Below are 16,070 nucleotides of genomic sequence, written 5' to 3' on the forward strand. Positions count from 1 at the left end.
GGTCAGCACTCATACGCCGTGTGTGCAGCTGTTGCATCCGACATGACGTCACGGATTACGCTGCGAATTGCGGATGCACTCAGCTGTCAGCTGTCCCTCGATCTCTCAGTTAAGTCCAGCTGAATAGTAATACTCGTATGTATTTGCAACGATTATAGTTATAGGGTTATAGTTATACCGTAATAGGTTCAAAGAACCTTCGCTAAGTGGAAAAAAAAAATATATATCTCTATGTTTTAACATTGCACATATGCTTATTTTATGTTTATATTTGTGTAATATTTGCAAAACGCTTGGCCGTGGCAAAACTGCTGAGGATGGCCGTTACATAATTACATAATCAAAATGCAGTCTTCGTAATTAGCTGCTTCATTTGGCGGAGACAGCGTGAAAGAAAATATTGAAAATAAGCAATCCATTGAATTATCGACACAGATAACAGATGACTTGGCGTTGCGTGATAGCAAACTTAGCATAAATGAAAGTCGAGAAAAGAAACTCCAACGACTCCGACTCTCAACACAACGAAATATATGTGATGAAACCAGCAAACTGGAAAAGTTATATAGATCATACAAAATTATTGAAGTATTTACAATTAAGTTTGTAAAAAAATGTATTTATAAAGATTCAGCCATTCCATTAATGCAATATTTGTATAACTAACGCACTGTGAAAAAATAATTTTTAAGTGGCTATGCGCTTTTGCTAACAATCATTACTTGTTTTTCTGTACATTTTGTTACGCTCCTTTTTTGCGTGAAAAACACATCAGTCTAGTATTTCCGCACAGTGAACTGAAAAAAAAAAAGGGAGATAACTAGAAGACTAAGCAAATAAGGCAAGCATAAATGAGCTGTGCTGCGCGCGAAGGAATCAATCGATTCACTTGTCCTTCCGCAGCTTCTGGCTGGACAGCTCAATGGCATCCAGCCAGAGCTTGAGCTCCTCCGGCTTCTCCGGTCGCTGGGCAGTTTCCGGATAGGTCTTCAGCACCTCCAGCACATTGCAGTTGGTGATGTTCTGCTTGGACATGGCCACTGCGCGCACAAATCCGTCTGCGAGCGTGACGAACTGCTGCTCCAGATAGATGGCCTTGTCGTCCCACCAGATCAGCTTCGTCTGGATCTTGTACGGATGGAAGATGGGTATGGTGCGTCGGTAGCGCACACTACTGGCTCCCTGAACGGCACCGCCGCGTCGCTCCCGGATGCGCTCGTAAAGTCCGGTGAGGGCGTAGAAATGGAAGCGGGCAAAGTCCAGTTCGCGCAGATAGCGGGCGTTGTTCATGTGCCGGATAAAGATGTCCACGTCCTGGGAGGTGCACAGCCCGTAGATCGTTGTGGTGTCCGTGACCTTGCGCTTCCGCTGGAACAGCCGGCCGGCGAACACGGTGAATACGCAGCGGATGAAATAGTTGACATCCCAGATCACGTACAGGATCAGCAAAATCACCAGAAAAGACATCGCGTTATATGTGCTTGTGTGTATGTAGTTGGCACTGCAAAGATGAGGGGCGAAAACTCGTTAGTGACAGCGAAAGTTGTTGCTACATGGAAAGCTATTAGTGTTTCTTGATGGGAAACAAAAATATATATTACAAAAATTGAAAATATTAAGAAATAGATAGAAAAAGAAAGGAAGTTGCTAGTAATTAGGACTTAACTTTAAGTAAAATACCAATGATATGGCCCTGATTTCGCAATGTGCATCAGACTTTGGCGCTGATTTAGCGGGTCGCCAAAGTCCGTTGCCGTGAAAGTCAATCGTATTGGCTGACCCCTGCGCCAAGCATCTGGTTATACATATACTTACATTTGCAGTCGATCGTTAAGCTCGGCCAAACTCGCCGGCAACTGAGAGCGGTACGAGCGGTAGGAGCGGGAAAGCGGTACGGGCGGTAAAAGCGGGCGGAGCGGTACGCAGCAACACAACCGTTGAGGAAGCAAGGCCACGGTCGACTGAAGACCGGAGATTGTAGACTGTAGACTGCAGACTGTAAACTGTAGACTGAAGACTGCCGATACGAAAAGAGCGAAGACGACGCAATGCCGAAGCAGAAGAAAGCAATCCGTCGAAAGTTAACCAACGCCAGCTGGTTAGCTGTGATGGCAACTATAATATTACTAAGGTTTATAGCTATAATGTATTAAGTGTGTTTGTAAAAACAAGCCTATAAATTAAAGCAAAACGCATTACAAAAATAATATATGGGCTAAAACATCTCCAATTAGATGTGTACATAGAACTTGGATTTGTTGTCATGCTTTTTGTATGCGTATACTTGATAATAGCCAGAAAAAATCCCCCTGAACAACACTGAATGCAAGCGGTGAAAAAGCGATGAAAAAAAGACAATGCAATAATAAGAAAAAAAAATTCTGATAACTTGGCTATTTTCGAGTTGACTTCAGTAGCATGCAACTAAAAAGTACCATTTACGATCTATTACTTTTGAACCCCAAACACGAGGCGTATACGCAATTTAAGCATTTAATAAAATGTTGCCAAGTAATACGGGGCCCAAGTCAGATGTTTTACAAGCACAGCTTTTAAAGTAAACAATATAGTTAGCTAATGCAAATAATTTAACTAGTTACTTCTGTAATACCAATTTATACAGCTGTGACCCAAAGATTGATGTCACTTTTCGACAAGTCTCGAGACTTAACCGCAAAACAGCGTAGTAGCGTATTAGCTGGGCTAAATAGGTATTTTAGCTACTTTTCTCAAATAGTTATGGTCAACACTGGAACGACCCCCTTCACATGCCCACCTTCGCCTGTTTCCGCCACTTTCGCATGTTTTTCCCCGTATTTCTTGGCTCACCTGTACTGATAATTCCATCTTGCCTAAGCAATCGATTGATTTCGATTCCAACCGCCGGCTGTTCGCTGATGTGTGGGAATCTCTGGTGTGGCGCAATAGGCAAATTCGCAGGTAAACGCTTAAAAATATATATATAACTACTATCCGATCGGTGTAAACACTAGCCCTTCAACGCGGCAAATTACCCGAATAGAGAAGTTACGAGTGACCGCTGCTGAAAGTTCAAGATGGGGCCTACTCACAAGTCATAAGGTGATGTTGAATCGAAAGAAAAGACAATATTTACCAATGGGTTTTAGCACGACTTAATCGTAAGTGTAAGCAAAATTACCCATAACTCGTGCACCAATAGCACTGAATTGGTGGCAAAGTATAGCCTGCTTTTAGGCGCCAAAGCAAAGGGCCGAGAAAATCACTCATTTAGTTGCGTCTTTTTTCAGATTAGTTTGTTCCTTTTCCCCGTATGCCTTAATAAATAAAAATTATTATTAAAAGTTTGTTCATTTACTAAACAATCATTGTACATCATAGCTTACACACTGTGGACTACCAAGGAGTTTTGCTTTTATCTTTAGTTCATTGTTCGGGGGGGGCCAAAAATAGGGGGGGTATTTCTTATTTGTTTTACAGACCCTTACGTAGCTTACAATACAAACATTTCACGTGCACACTTAGACATTAAACATTAGCACACTTTAGCACGCACACTCACACACACAAGCACGCGAGGCAGAAAAAAAAACGTGTATTAATGGGCGTTTCCATTTCCGGCTGCGAATCCGCATCCGCTTCCGGCGACTCCAAGGATTCCAGTCAGCAGCCGCTGCGTAGATTCTTGCTCGACATGTCATTGTACTCGATCCACTTGGCCAACTCTGGCGGCAGCGAGGGCTTTAGCTTGAGGCAGTGCGCCGTGGTCGTGGTGGGCGTGGCACCTGTGCCCGTCGCCCCCCCGCTCGTCGTCCCATGTCCGTTCTCCGCGAGCGAAGTGTCCATCGCAGGATTGCTTATACCACCAGTCGGCGGCGAGGGAGCAGCCAGCGAGGGCAGCACCGGCGCCCGGAATCCGTTGGAGGAGGTCCTGGGCAGCAATTCCGACATCACCGCCTCCATGGACACGTCGATCACCCGCTGCCGACAGATGGCGATGCAGTGCACGAACTTGTCCGACGGCCGCACGAATCGGTGCTCCATGAAGAGCGACTGCTCGTCCCAGTAAATTATCTGAAAGGAAATGAAATTAAACATATTTATAAAGACTTAACTCTTTTCACACTTTTTATACTCACCCGCGAAATAATGTTGAAGCGATGAAAGGGGCGGATGAAGCGGCGGTAGCGTATGGTGGCCGCCCCCTGGAAAACGGAACCGCCCATTCCCGTAATGGTGCGGTACAGATTGGTCCGCTCGTAAAAGTCGACGCGCGCGAAGTCCAGCTCGCGGAAGTAGCGAGCGTTGTTCATGTGGTACAGCAAAGTGTCCACGTCGTTGGTGAGGCAGAGTCCTGCAAATATTGAATTCCGAAAGGATCATCTAATGCTATCGTGCCATGGCAGCGTGAAAACGTAAAACCAATAATTGCTTTCAAATGGTAAATAAACTTCAAGCATTCGCCAAGTTATGTCAACACTGCGTATGAGTGATAACCTCTAGAGACAACTTGATGGCGCTTAAACGTAATTAGTCTACTCGTTTCAGGAACACTTCAGGAATAAAACTTTGCACCCTTACATAACAACTTTAAAGCTATTTATGTATGTTTATTTCCTAAAAAGTTAAGCTTGATTATAGTTCTTATCCATTATTCATGGAAGACATGTTTAACATTACTGAGTTTAGGGTGTATGTATGAAACATGACTTTCTAGATATTTCATAGGACTATTCAATGGACTTCACAACTTTAAAAGGCACTGGATATTTTACTATTTATTCAGTTTGCATTAAGGACATAGGATCAGGGATAAAAAGGGACATGAAGCTCTCACCGTTAACCGTGGTGGTGTCCAGGATGTGGCAGCGCCTCTTCACGAACCGGGCGAGCAGGACACAGAGGCACATGCGCAGGAAGTAGTGCAGTTCCAGGAGTCCGTAGGCCACGATGATGGCCAGCAGGACGCTCAGCGCCAGGTAGCACAGCTGCTCCATTCCGGCTGGCGGGCTGGCGGGTTGGCGGAATGGCAGATTGGCAGGCTGACAGATTGGTGGGCGGGCGGACAGGCGCTTAGGGGGCGTGGTCCGTGGAGCTGGTTGGCACTGCAAGTGGTAAGGGGGGTTGGTGTTCATCATCATCATCGGCTGGCAATCAAATTGTGAAATGATTGCAATCTAATTAGAATGCGGAAGCAGGAAGCCAGGCAAGTGCTCCGGCTAAGGGTTAAGGGTGAGACGTTCGGTGTTCGAGGGTTAAGGTTCCCGGGGGTGGTTTTCTAAGCGCGGTTCAGGTTCAGGTTCAGGTTCTGGTCCTCACTAAGCTGGCCAGGATGCTGAACGGAATTAGGTCATGTTTTCACCATCAGGTGATTCAATTGGCCACGACACAAACACACACCCACACACACACCCACACACACACCCAGCACAAGCAAAAAAAACAAAAAAAATGTGGGCTATAATTATTACATTCTATATAGTTTGTTTAAAATTGATTAATAGGCATCCCCGAATCGTTCCCGTGTACCAGACACACACACACACAGAGACACTGTGGAAAACACTCGCGCGCCACCAGGACAACCCCTAATTTGTTGATTCGTCGCTCGATTCATGGCCAGGACATTCGGACGACGGGACACCAGGCCACCCGGCCACTTTCGATACCCACAGCACTGCCCGCCCGCCCGTCCGCCCGTCCCGAAATTCATTTTCGATATTTTCCAATAACAGGAAAAACCACTCGCAGGCGCACACACCGCACACATTATTAAATTACAGGAAGGCACACGAAACAAAAAAAAAAAACGAAAATGCTCTAGACCAAAAACCAAAAAGCCGAAATGCAAAGAAAACATGCTAGCGAAGCGCCTACCGCAGCGACAACAGCGCACTGAGACTGAATCGCCTTTTTGGCCAAATCCAAATCCGTCCGCTGGCGGAAAGTACGCCGCAGCCTCAGTCGCCGTCGCAGTCAACGCCTGCGCAGCTCCCGCACTCGCCGCTCTCAGCTGACGTCCTCGCAGCTTTCGGCCAGAAAAGCTCCGCTGGCTAAGGGTTGAACCTGTTGCCGGTCCCGGTCCCGGTCTCGTTCCCGGTCCATTCCGCCCAGCACAAGTATTGGATGCCATAGAGCATTCGGGAATACCAGACTCATCGGGACTGATGTGACGGCAGGCGATGGGAGAAGTTTTCAACTGGCTGTAAACCTATCAACAGGGGAATATTACATTTCAGCACATGTTTGCTAAAGGCAAAATGAGTAGTCATTAAAGACAAAATCGAGGAACCTGCACCTAGAATTAGGTGTTAATTGTTAATACTCCATAATTAAGCACAGAATATTATAGGAGAATTCAATGCTTGCATATTCCCAATTAACTATAATTAGGTAGCTGTAATGTATGTACGCACATATGTACCTAAAATACTAATTTCCAAGAAAAAATCCGGATTTCCCCCCAATGCAAAAATTTATATGATTAGATACTACTGCTAGAATCCCAAGTATGTTTTATAACTATCTAAGCGATAGTAAAGGGTACCTATCACGTCTTTATGGTTTAATACCGCAAGACTGCACAATGAACTGCACTGCCACACGAACTCAAAGTTCCTTGAGTTGTTCTTTGAGCCAGAATCAAATGCTACTCCTTATTAGCCCGGCCCAAATGGGCAAATAAACTCAGATCAAGTACGTATAGTTCCATGCGAAACGCAAATGCCAAGAATAAGCACACTTAGCTGCGATCGGAAGCTGCAGCTGCAGGTGGAGCACGGGTTACGTCTGTCGTAACCTCCATTAACACACCCACACCTCGGTCACTCCTCCTCCACTCTCGGATGCGCAGAGATGGCCTTTGTTCCGCTGACTCGGGTAGAATATATGTATGTGGCCCACTCGACCGGCAGAACAACAAATTAGCTGGCTGTAAACACTAGGAGGGCACTCGTTGGGCAAATACGGGAAGTTTGCACCCATAAAAATAAAAACGATGGAAAAACAAGGAAAAATCGAAGAAACTATTTAAAAGCCTGCTCAAAAACAAAAAAACAAAAAAATGGGTAAAAAGGCAAAAAGCCAACACATTCGACCACAGGGGCGCATTGATTTTCGGTTTTCTTTATTTTTCAGCTTAAACAAATTGAAAAGTCCAAGCCAGTTAAGCTTTAAACTAGAATTTTCGTTAGTTTATTTGTTGTTACTGCGGTTGGTTTTTGTTGTTGGGCTTTCGATAGGACAAACAAAATTAGACAAAAGTGATTAAAGTCGTAAGTGCTATGTACAAAGTGTGTGAGTCTCCCGTCTCCCGCTCCGCTGAACAATTATTGTAGGTACCCAACATTTGTTCCACATCCTTGCCTTATCAAATATATATATATCCTGTCTCATTTATAGGTATATAACACAAGTTAGCACAACGAACGTTTCCTTTTGGGGGCGAAGGATCGATTAGATAGGAGGCATACATCTACGATTTTGTTTATGTATATATGTGTGGTGTGTTGGGGTAAATATAACTATAGTTAAATATCTTATACATTAAGTATTTATATATGTACAGTATGCGTTGCCACTTGGCTTTGGGATAAGGATTAGGCTATGGGTAATAGCATGATTAACCGAATAACAAAAAAAGTAACCCAAGATAAATCGTGTAAATCCTGACAGCATTTGGAGAGCCATCCGGGGTATATAGACTAAGGTCCAAAAAGCATGACACAGGCTATCCTCTACCTCTACCTGTCCCTTTCTCTTTCTCTTTCAGCTCTCCATCTCGCTCTGTCTCCTGCACTCCTGCTCAAAGTTATCTGGTTCTGGAGTGGATGGTCCACATTGATTAATAAGGCATACGAAACACACAGAATTTGACTCGCTACTTGGTCAACACATAACTAACTCTCCGGCCGATCATCTCTTACACAACTAGTCCTAGTCTGATCATCGCTTAACTCCAGTTCCTTCGCATCTTTTCCATTCTTAACTTTATATCTTTATATCAGTTGTATCCTAAACTTTCCGACGAATCCCTTTTCCCGAGGTCATTCAATGGCAGGGCAGCAGAGCCACAAAACCACATTACATCAGCATCAGCTGCTCCATTCCAAATGTGCTCCATACTTAGTTGGCCTTCACACGGCACATCTCCTCGCGGTCGCAGTGGTCCACGCTTTTGGCGTAAATGCGACGCAGCGTGGCCAGCGGACAGAGATCCTTGTCCTGCGGGCAGCCGGGCAGGCGCACCACTCGCTCCTGATGCAGCACCAGGACTTGCGGCTTCTCCTCATCGCAACTGCAGGGGAGGATTAGCTATTAAGATAGATATCTTACATTCGGCTTATATCGCGCACAACTTACTCGTAACGTAGAAAGGCCAAGTTGGTCGCGAACGCGTCGATCTGGCTTGTGCGCCAAAGACGCTCGCTGGCAAAGTGCTTGTGCGTCAGCGGCTTATTGTCCCGGGCCAACCCTAGGTGGGCCAGCAATTTAAGAAGCGTGCCCGAGTGCGTGAAGTACAACGTGGCGTTGGCCCGTCGCTGCTGTTTCTCCTCAGAGGAACTGCAGCATACATTTGAATTATTGTTACAAAAGATGAAGAAAGAATTAAAACAAGATATTTCTAATCTGGAAGATTAGTTGAGAACGAACAGTGCTTCAGATTAAAGTATATATAAAAAAAACCAGATTCGACTGGAATTTGCATTCTAGACTTGTTTGCCAGTTTGGAAGCTTTATATTAAAATTTATGAATTCCAGGCGCACTCACCCAATGGAAGCAAACATATCTGCGATTGCCGGACAGGCAATGCGATGAGTCAGTTCGTAGCCGTATCCATCGTTCCAATAGTATTCCAGATCCTTGAAGAACTCCAGCGCCTCCAAGGCGGCCACGTCGAAGAAGTTACACCACACGGATTCGTATGTGGATCTGGAGCCAGAGTCGCGACGCGGTCGATGCCAGGCGGTTTCGAAAGCGCACACCGTATACATAAGCTGAACGTCCTCCGGCTGAAGATCCGGTAGCCGGGTGCTGCTCCGTATCTGCTCCACTGCCGACCGCATCTGCGGCTCCGCAAGGTACCTGCGTGCGTTGACCAAGGTTTCGGGATTCTTATCGACGTCAGTTTTCCACTTGCCACAGCCCTTATAGAACTGCAAAGACAGATGAATACAAATGTTAGTGAAATAAGGCTCTATGCTCAGTATTACTAACAAATACAATTATTTTCTTATCAAAGTAGCTCCTTAATATTCTTGAAATTCTTGAATGTCTTGCTATTTTCTTATTAAAGAAACTCCAGTCCTCTAATTTTGTACATTGTTTTCTACCTGGGGTGGGGCTGTATATGGCCACCATATTGTCCACGAAGCCCACCGCCAGCTGCACTTTGTATGGGTGAAAATACAGCCACGTGGGGTGACCGATCTTGGGCCCAATGAAACCCTCGTTCGTCCGCAACACCTTCTGTTGCCGTCCGTCCAGCGAGTAGATCACAATTTTCGAGGCATTGCCACAGGCCACTGTGTCCGCCAACTGGTGGCTGGTTATGGCCGTCACATCGCCACCGGCGTCCCACTCGTACACTACATCGTTGAGGCCAATGGGGGACTGGCTCGCCCGCATGTCGGCCACACTAATCCGACCTTCGGTGCAGCCGGAGACCAGCACCGGTACGTTTGCCCGCAGGCTGGCATGGAGAATGGGGGCACTGTGGCGTCGATAAACGGAGATCCGGGCGTCCTGCGGCGAACATCGCTTGTCAAACAGTCGCACACTGCCGTCGTCGCAGCCGGCGAGTATCACATCGGAACGCATATTGGGCAGGTAAGGTGATAGCACCCGGGCGCAGGTTTCGCTACGGCCCAATGGAATATCTGCCAGTTTCAGTTCCCGTTCTACGTCCCAAATGCGGATAAACCGGCAGCCACCGCCGCCTATCACAAGGTGCTGGCTGCACTGCTGCCATGCGGTCACAATCCCTCCCGAGCCAATTGCTCCGCTCGACAGTCCCGATGCGTCCGCACCCTTGCCAATGCTGCCGCCGGAAGCCACGCTGCGCTGACGGTGATTGTGTTGGTTAACCTGACCCAGTGCTGTCCAAGCAGTCACCAATCGGGCCTTGCTCGGGGTATCCTCGGTGGTGGCGGTGCTGGCCGGCGGCGAGGATTGCCAGACGCGCACCACTCCGTCTTCGTGTGCCACCAGGTTGAGTGCCATATCCTGTGCATTGATGAACTCGATGCTGCTAACGCGGGCAAAGGGGGCGGCCGAAAATCCACCACCTCCCCCACTTGGGTGTGCGCCCGACTTTCGCGGTGTGCTGCCATTGAGCGATGAAGATGATCCGGAACCTGATCCGTAACCGGAACTAGAGCCAGTGGAGTTGCTGCCCAGAGCCTCGGAGCCGTATGTGCGTACCGAATTGTACTGGAAGTCGTAGACCAGAACCTTCTCCCTGTAGGCCACCGCAATCTGCGGTTCGTAAGGCAGCAGTTTGACAATGGAAGGCGTGAACTGTGTCTTCCGGTTCCACACGCACACATCGAAGCCGTAGGGATCGATCAGCTCCTGGTGCTTGCGGCCGGCATGTCGGCGCACAAAATCGTTCCTCAGGAAGCGCAACCTCCTGCGCCGCAGCTCCGCTGAGTTTCGGTCCACTGGGTAACGCTGGCGTCCCTCCTCTGCAGCTCCCTCGGCGCTGCTGTAGCGCTCCTTGCCCGGCCGTGTGAAATAGGAAATGGCCCAGGGTATGAACTCGGTCAGCACAATGGGCGTGAGGCTGTGTCCCGGCTCCAAGTAGTGATTGCTCTCGCTGCCGCTGCTTCGCGCCGAATGGGTGCTCTCCCTCGGTCCGCTGGGCAGTCCCAGACCAGCTCCGGAGCCCGTCACTCCGCGGGAGTACGCTGGTCCGCTGTCAGTCTCATCGTTGATGGAGCTGGTGCGCAGTTTGCGCTGCAGAATGGTTTGAGGATCTCCGGCAGCCACGCAGGCTCCACTGCCCGATAGCCTTAGCTTTTGGGCCCAGTGACTGGCGCCCGAGGCAGCTGCTCCGACGGGCGGTGATTCTGCAGTCGCCCCAGCTCCTCCAGGTGCACCGCCACCGCCCAAGTAATTAACCCTCGTATTTGGACTGGGCGGGAGGCTTACGCTTAGGCTACTGCACTTCTCCGATGCATTGGACATGGTGGCTTCCTTGGCCGCCATAATGGGACACAGTGCCGTATCCCTCACATGGTCAACAATCTCCTGGGCAATGGCCGCCACGCGGGGAAACGGATCCTGGGCCAGATTACAGATGCCCAGCCACAGTTTGGTGAAAATTGACTGGAAGGGTATGCTGTTTGTACCACCCGCAGCTCCGGCAGCTCCTCTTCCGCCCGAACTGGCAGAGCCACTCTTCGAGCGACCCAATGGGTTGCTGGATGATCCTGTGCCCGAGCCAGTTGACGCACCACCCATGTTAGATATGGAGCTGGAGCTGGCTCCCCTGCGGATGGTCACATGACGCTCCAGGCTGTGCGTGGAAGATGTCAGCTCCCGGGGATCGGGACACATCACGAACGAGGCGGCGGAGACGTGACCGCGCATATGCTCAGCTAGATATACGGCCACGAACTGTGACTCAAAGAGTACTACCATCCATTGCAGAGCGGCGGCCAACTCCATGCGGACTAGCGGCGACATATCCTCGCCCACGGTCTCGAGCATGGTAATGGCAATGATGCGATCGATGTTATTCGCCTGCTCCTCGCTGCGGTCCGTCACGGAGCTGATAAATGTGCCCAAGGCGAAGACGGCAGCCGCTCTTACTTCCGGAATCTTGTCCCGCAGCAGAACGTAAAGCTTCTCGTGCGCCAGGTCGCGTGCTCCCGACCAACGAGCCTTTTCAAAGTTCTGCCACAACATGCCCAGGCAGATGGCAAGCCACTGGCGCAACAGCCAGCTTCCGTCGTTTAGCTGCTCCAGGCAAATGGACAGTAGGGGACCCTGAAGGGCACTAGTCTGTCCCAGCAGGAAGTTGTGCACTATGGAGGACAGTACAAAGGCGGAGAGTGTGCGATGCTCCTTGGAAACGGATGTGTCCTGCAGCACAGAGAGGAAGTACTTGTACTCCTTGACCAGATCCACCTGGCAGCTGGGATCCACGGCCAGGATCTTGGCCCAAATGAACACCAAAACGGGCCGCAGTTCGCGCGTAGAACTCTGCAGCAGCTTGAGCACATATGGAAAGATGCCCACGCCCAGGGCGAGATTAACGGCCCACGGACCGAGATCCAGAAATCGGGCCAGCAGCTCTAGGGCCCTCAGGCGGTGCACTTGCGACAGTAGGACCTGCAGCACAATGGGCAGCTGTTCCGGTGGCGTTCTCGATTCCGATTCGCTGTCCAGCCACACCTGGAAGGCTGTGAGTTGGTGCTCGAAAAACGGCAGCTGGCGGTACGGCGCATTGTGATCGAGAATTTCGGGCAACTGCTGTAGAGCCAGATCTACCACTAGATCCCAGGCCTTCCACATTGGATGGCGATAGCAAGGCGGCAGGGCGGGCAGGGAAACTGGAGTGCAGTCGTGGCTGCGCAGAATGCGCTCGGCCAACAGGAAGTTACGGAACAGGCTAGCCACCAGTAGATCCTGGCGGAACAGGCGCTGAAAGAGCGTGAGGGGAAGTGTGTTCCACGCTATCGTGTCCGTAATGGCGGTGAAGATCCAGTTGAGCTCTCCCATCATGGTGCGCCGGTCGTTGACTTTGCCTGCGATGGGATTAAATGGTTACCAGAAGTCCGTGACTGAGCAAAGGCCTAAACTTACCTGGAATCTTATCGATCAGTTCACTCTGGATACGCGGCACCATGCCCAGTTTTTCCTGCATGGCATACCACTTGAGCGCTATGTTGATGGGTGTTGTCAGACAGCTGGTAAACAGATCCGCCGGCAACTGCGCATTCATGGGCAGAATCTCATTGGCAGCACAGGCGGCCAGGTGTATACAGTTCTGGTAACTGACCATCTGGTTGGGCAACTGCACCTGGTTGGAGGCTACATTGACGCCACCACCTGAGCCGCCCACCAGCTGCTGGACTCCGCCCCTCTGCTGGGCGGCGGCCTGCGCCTTTTTCAGTTCTTCCTCATGCTGGTCAGCGTATGGCTGAAACGAATTGATGATGATGCCTGCATTGGAGCAGTCATAGACGTAGATTGAGGGCACTGACATCCACGTGATAAGCTCGAATATGCTCAGGGGGATGTATTGCGTGAAGGTCTTGTTAAACACCCAGATCTCTCCATTGGCTGTGGGCTTGGGCACACCGTGTCCGTTGTAATGGAAGAGTATGCGCTCCCCCTTGGCGTTCCGGCGTAGGGAGGTGCAGAGCTTCTTAACGTCATCCACGGTGGGATCGTTGCACTTCTTATATCTGGCTCTTGGCTGCCAGCGTTCGTACTGCATCTGCAGGTTGCTCCCAATGAGTTCCATGGCCTTGGGCGGGGACACCGAGCTGGGATCTATCCAGCACTCTAGCCGTGAGCAGGGTTGGATCTTTACCACGTCCGGCGGATCCACGCCGATGTTGAGGCACAGAACCAGGGCCACGCTTGCCGTCTTCATGCGTTCGCGGATACGCCACGTCACTCGTTCGTACATCATGGCCTGAATGCGCTCCTTGTGCCGCTTGGTCTGCAGGGAGAGCGGGCACTTGTCGTCGCGGAGACGCTCCCCAAAGCATATGCTCTCCGTGGGCGGCTGGGCCTGTATGCTTTGTATTTGCTTCATCCGCACTTGGATTGAGTCGTCCCGGGGCCACTCCTTTCTGATAATCTTGATCAGCTCCCTCAAGCAACCGAGGGAGGCGTGCTCCTGACCGTTGGAGGCCTGGATGTCGGATATTTGCTCGATGTGCTTCACGATTGGGTGTAGTGAGTGGTCCTGCCTTATGTTGCTAACCACCTCACGCAGGTCGTTCGGTGAGTCTTCCTGGGATCGTTCCCGGCCGATGGCCACCTGGTTCTCCAAGGTGGCAGATCGACAACGCTCGATCTGCTCCAGTTGCTCCATTATCAAGAGTATGGGATCGTCCCAACGGGCGAATATATATTTTTCGTATCTCGTGCGAATAAAGAAGCGCAGGACGGTCTCCTTACTGGAGGACACCTCCTGATCCGCGACGCTGCCGTTGCTGCTGCCGCTGCTTTCGTCGACTGCGACGCCGACCGCAGCAGTGGCGGACTTAGCGCGAACGGCACTTGCCATGTTTTGCGTGCTTCTCGCTGTATTACTTTTGTTTCTTTTTTGCTTTTTTCGGTTGCTGAGGAGAGGGTGCAGCAGCGCAATGCGAGATTTCCCGGAGCGATTACGTCTCTGTCGCGGATCCAAGCAGCTGAAAATCCCCCCGAGGGGACTCTAGCACATAACCCCAAACACTTTTCACACTATTCGCACTTTCCGCTCCTCCTACACCGCCAGCGCCTCCTCCGCGCTTCTCTGCTTTTCTTTCCTCGTTCCTCTTCTCCACGTTTTCCGCCTACGGATCGCGGCCCATTTCCCGAATACGGTTAAAAAGAACTCGGGGAAAACACGCCGCCTGCGCCGTTCAAGTCGAGGACGGGCCAAAATAAAAACCGTACAACTATCGCGAGCGAACTCCGGCGCAAGATGAAGCGCATTAATGGGTTTATTTACTTGCGCGTTGGTTTATTTATTTATGTTTAATCGAATTATATTGTACGAAAAGAATTGCGCAGAAAATAGAGCTGGAACAAAAATCGATGATTTTTCGATTGCCCCGATGCGGTCACACTAGCAAGCGGTTTACAACATTGATATCGATAATTCAATAATCGAAAAATGGCCTTGCTGTAATAAGTTGCCTTGCCAGATCATTGCGAGTGCAGATGTGGCGCGCAATTCAAATTGAGTTCAACGCATTGACTTACTTTCTTATTTCTAACATTCGAGAGAAAAACTAAGGGAATGCTTACCCGCAAAACAGGATCCTCGTGCAAAGGCGGTGGATACCGTACAGTATGGATGCGATGACGGCCAAACAAGCCCGTGGCGAAACTTTCCGCGCTTTTCAGAGTTCTCTGTGTCGCCGTATACTTGAAGTAGTACCACTCTGGATTGTATAACTCTGGAAGTATATCCGGGAATCGCCGCTGCATCCGTTCCGCCAGATCAATCAACTCGTCCTCTCCCTCGGCCACCAGTAATTTCTCATCTTCGGTGGCATTCAGGTGCATCCAATGCCATTGGCGCAGTTTTTTTAATTCAGCTGTGCAGATTGGCGGATTCGGCTGATCCAAAATGCGATTCTTTATTTCAGAAAGGCGATTTTGCGCCTGCAAAATAACAGATTCGCTGGGATTTCGTGTTCCGTGTCGGATGATGGACCAAATTCGCGTCGGATGGCAACCTTGTCGGATGAAACGGTTAAAAGCGTAAAATCAGCTGTTTCATTATCCATATGTAAGCAGTGGGCACCGCTAATGATATACGAGTAATTATTTAATAACAACTAAATTTTTTTGTTCTGACGCTAGCAAGTTGCGTAATAGTTGTGTGTTCACGAGCAATAAAAAGTCTATTTGACGTGATTACGGGCTCACTGTATTAAGCGAGCGCTGTCGACTGTCACATGGCACAACATATGTTTCGTATTTCTAAGCAGGTGCCCACTGTATGTGCGTTACACAGAAAACAACAAAAGTACAAACCGGCGTATTTCGGCGGCGTTTCGTCGTAATTGGCGATCGCTCTGTACGGGGTCTTTGTGGACAGTCTGCCCTCGATATCTGCGCGCTTAAGGCGGCGGCAGTCCCCCTCCTCAGCCCACGTCACGCCCACGAAGAAGTAGAGGAGGAGCGACAAACACAAACAGTAAAATTGGCTTAGCATCTTTCCGGGCGGCGGAAAAACTTGTCACGAGATTGGAAACGAGCTTTTCCGAAAAACGGGATTAAAACATGGAAAACAGAACGAAAGGCGAGCGCAAAAGAAAACTAGTAAATAATAAACACGAAAGAAAAACAATTTGACAAGTGTGCAAGTGGCGAAAGGTGGCAAGGCTATCGCAGGTCATCTGGCAGCCCCAAC

The 16,070-nt window shown here is 49.4% G+C and overlaps 3 protein-coding genes across 6 annotated transcripts; all 3 read right to left on the bottom strand.

Moving 5' to 3' along the window:
• Positions 1-583: 583 nt before the first annotated feature.
• Positions 584-2,009, bottom strand: LOC6523994 (protein THEM6). The gene is made up of 2 exons (XM_002099830.4): positions 1,816-2,009; positions 584-1,501 (listed from the first exon to the last, which is right to left on the bottom strand). The coding sequence occupies exon 2, from the start codon at positions 1,465-1,467 to the stop codon at positions 886-888; it is 582 nt and encodes a 193-aa protein (XP_002099866.1). The 5' UTR covers positions 1,468-1,501; positions 1,816-2,009; the 3' UTR covers positions 584-885.
• A 1,308-nt stretch (positions 2,010-3,317) lies between these two features.
• LOC6523995 (protein THEM6) lies at positions 3,318-5,874 on the bottom strand. Of its 2 annotated transcripts, XM_039371965.2 has the most exons (4): positions 5,857-5,874; positions 4,817-5,084; positions 4,119-4,333; positions 3,318-4,053 (listed from the first exon to the last, which is right to left on the bottom strand). In XM_039371965.2, exons 2-4 carry the CDS (start codon positions 4,974-4,976, stop codon positions 3,643-3,645), a joined length of 786 nt encoding a protein of 261 aa, XP_039227899.1. In that variant the 5' UTR covers positions 4,977-5,084; positions 5,857-5,874; the 3' UTR covers positions 3,318-3,642. The 2 variants fall into 2 exon arrangements, with proteins under 2 accessions (XP_039227899.1, XP_002099867.2); XM_002099831.4 differs by lacking the exon at positions 5,857-5,874 and having other exon boundaries at positions 4,817-5,786.
• A 1,270-nt stretch (positions 5,875-7,144) lies between these two features.
• LOC6523996 (regulatory-associated protein of mTOR) lies at positions 7,145-16,018 on the bottom strand. Of its 3 annotated transcripts, none has more exons than XM_015189929.2 (5): positions 15,692-16,018; positions 14,957-15,390; positions 8,750-9,135; positions 8,341-8,541; positions 7,145-8,275 (listed from the first exon to the last, which is right to left on the bottom strand). In XM_015189929.2, exons 1-5 carry the CDS (start codon positions 15,870-15,872, stop codon positions 8,104-8,106), a joined length of 1,374 nt encoding a protein of 457 aa, XP_015045415.1. In that variant the 5' UTR covers positions 15,873-16,018; the 3' UTR covers positions 7,145-8,103. The 3 variants fall into 3 exon arrangements, with proteins under 3 accessions (XP_015045415.1, XP_039227844.1, XP_039227848.1); XM_039371910.2 differs by lacking the exons at positions 14,957-15,390; positions 15,692-16,018 and adding exons at positions 9,203-12,732; positions 12,791-14,756; XM_039371914.1 differs by lacking the exons at positions 7,145-8,275; positions 8,341-8,541; positions 14,957-15,390; positions 15,692-16,018 and adding exons at positions 9,313-12,732; positions 12,791-14,759 and having other exon boundaries at positions 8,993-9,135.
• Positions 16,019-16,070: the final 52 nt, after the last annotated feature.

The sequence above is a fragment of the Drosophila yakuba genome, chromosome X (genome assembly GCF_016746365.2).
Source record: "Drosophila yakuba strain Tai18E2 chromosome X, Prin_Dyak_Tai18E2_2.1, whole genome shotgun sequence".
NCBI classification, from domain to species: domain Eukaryota; kingdom Metazoa; phylum Arthropoda; class Insecta; order Diptera; family Drosophilidae; genus Drosophila; species Drosophila yakuba.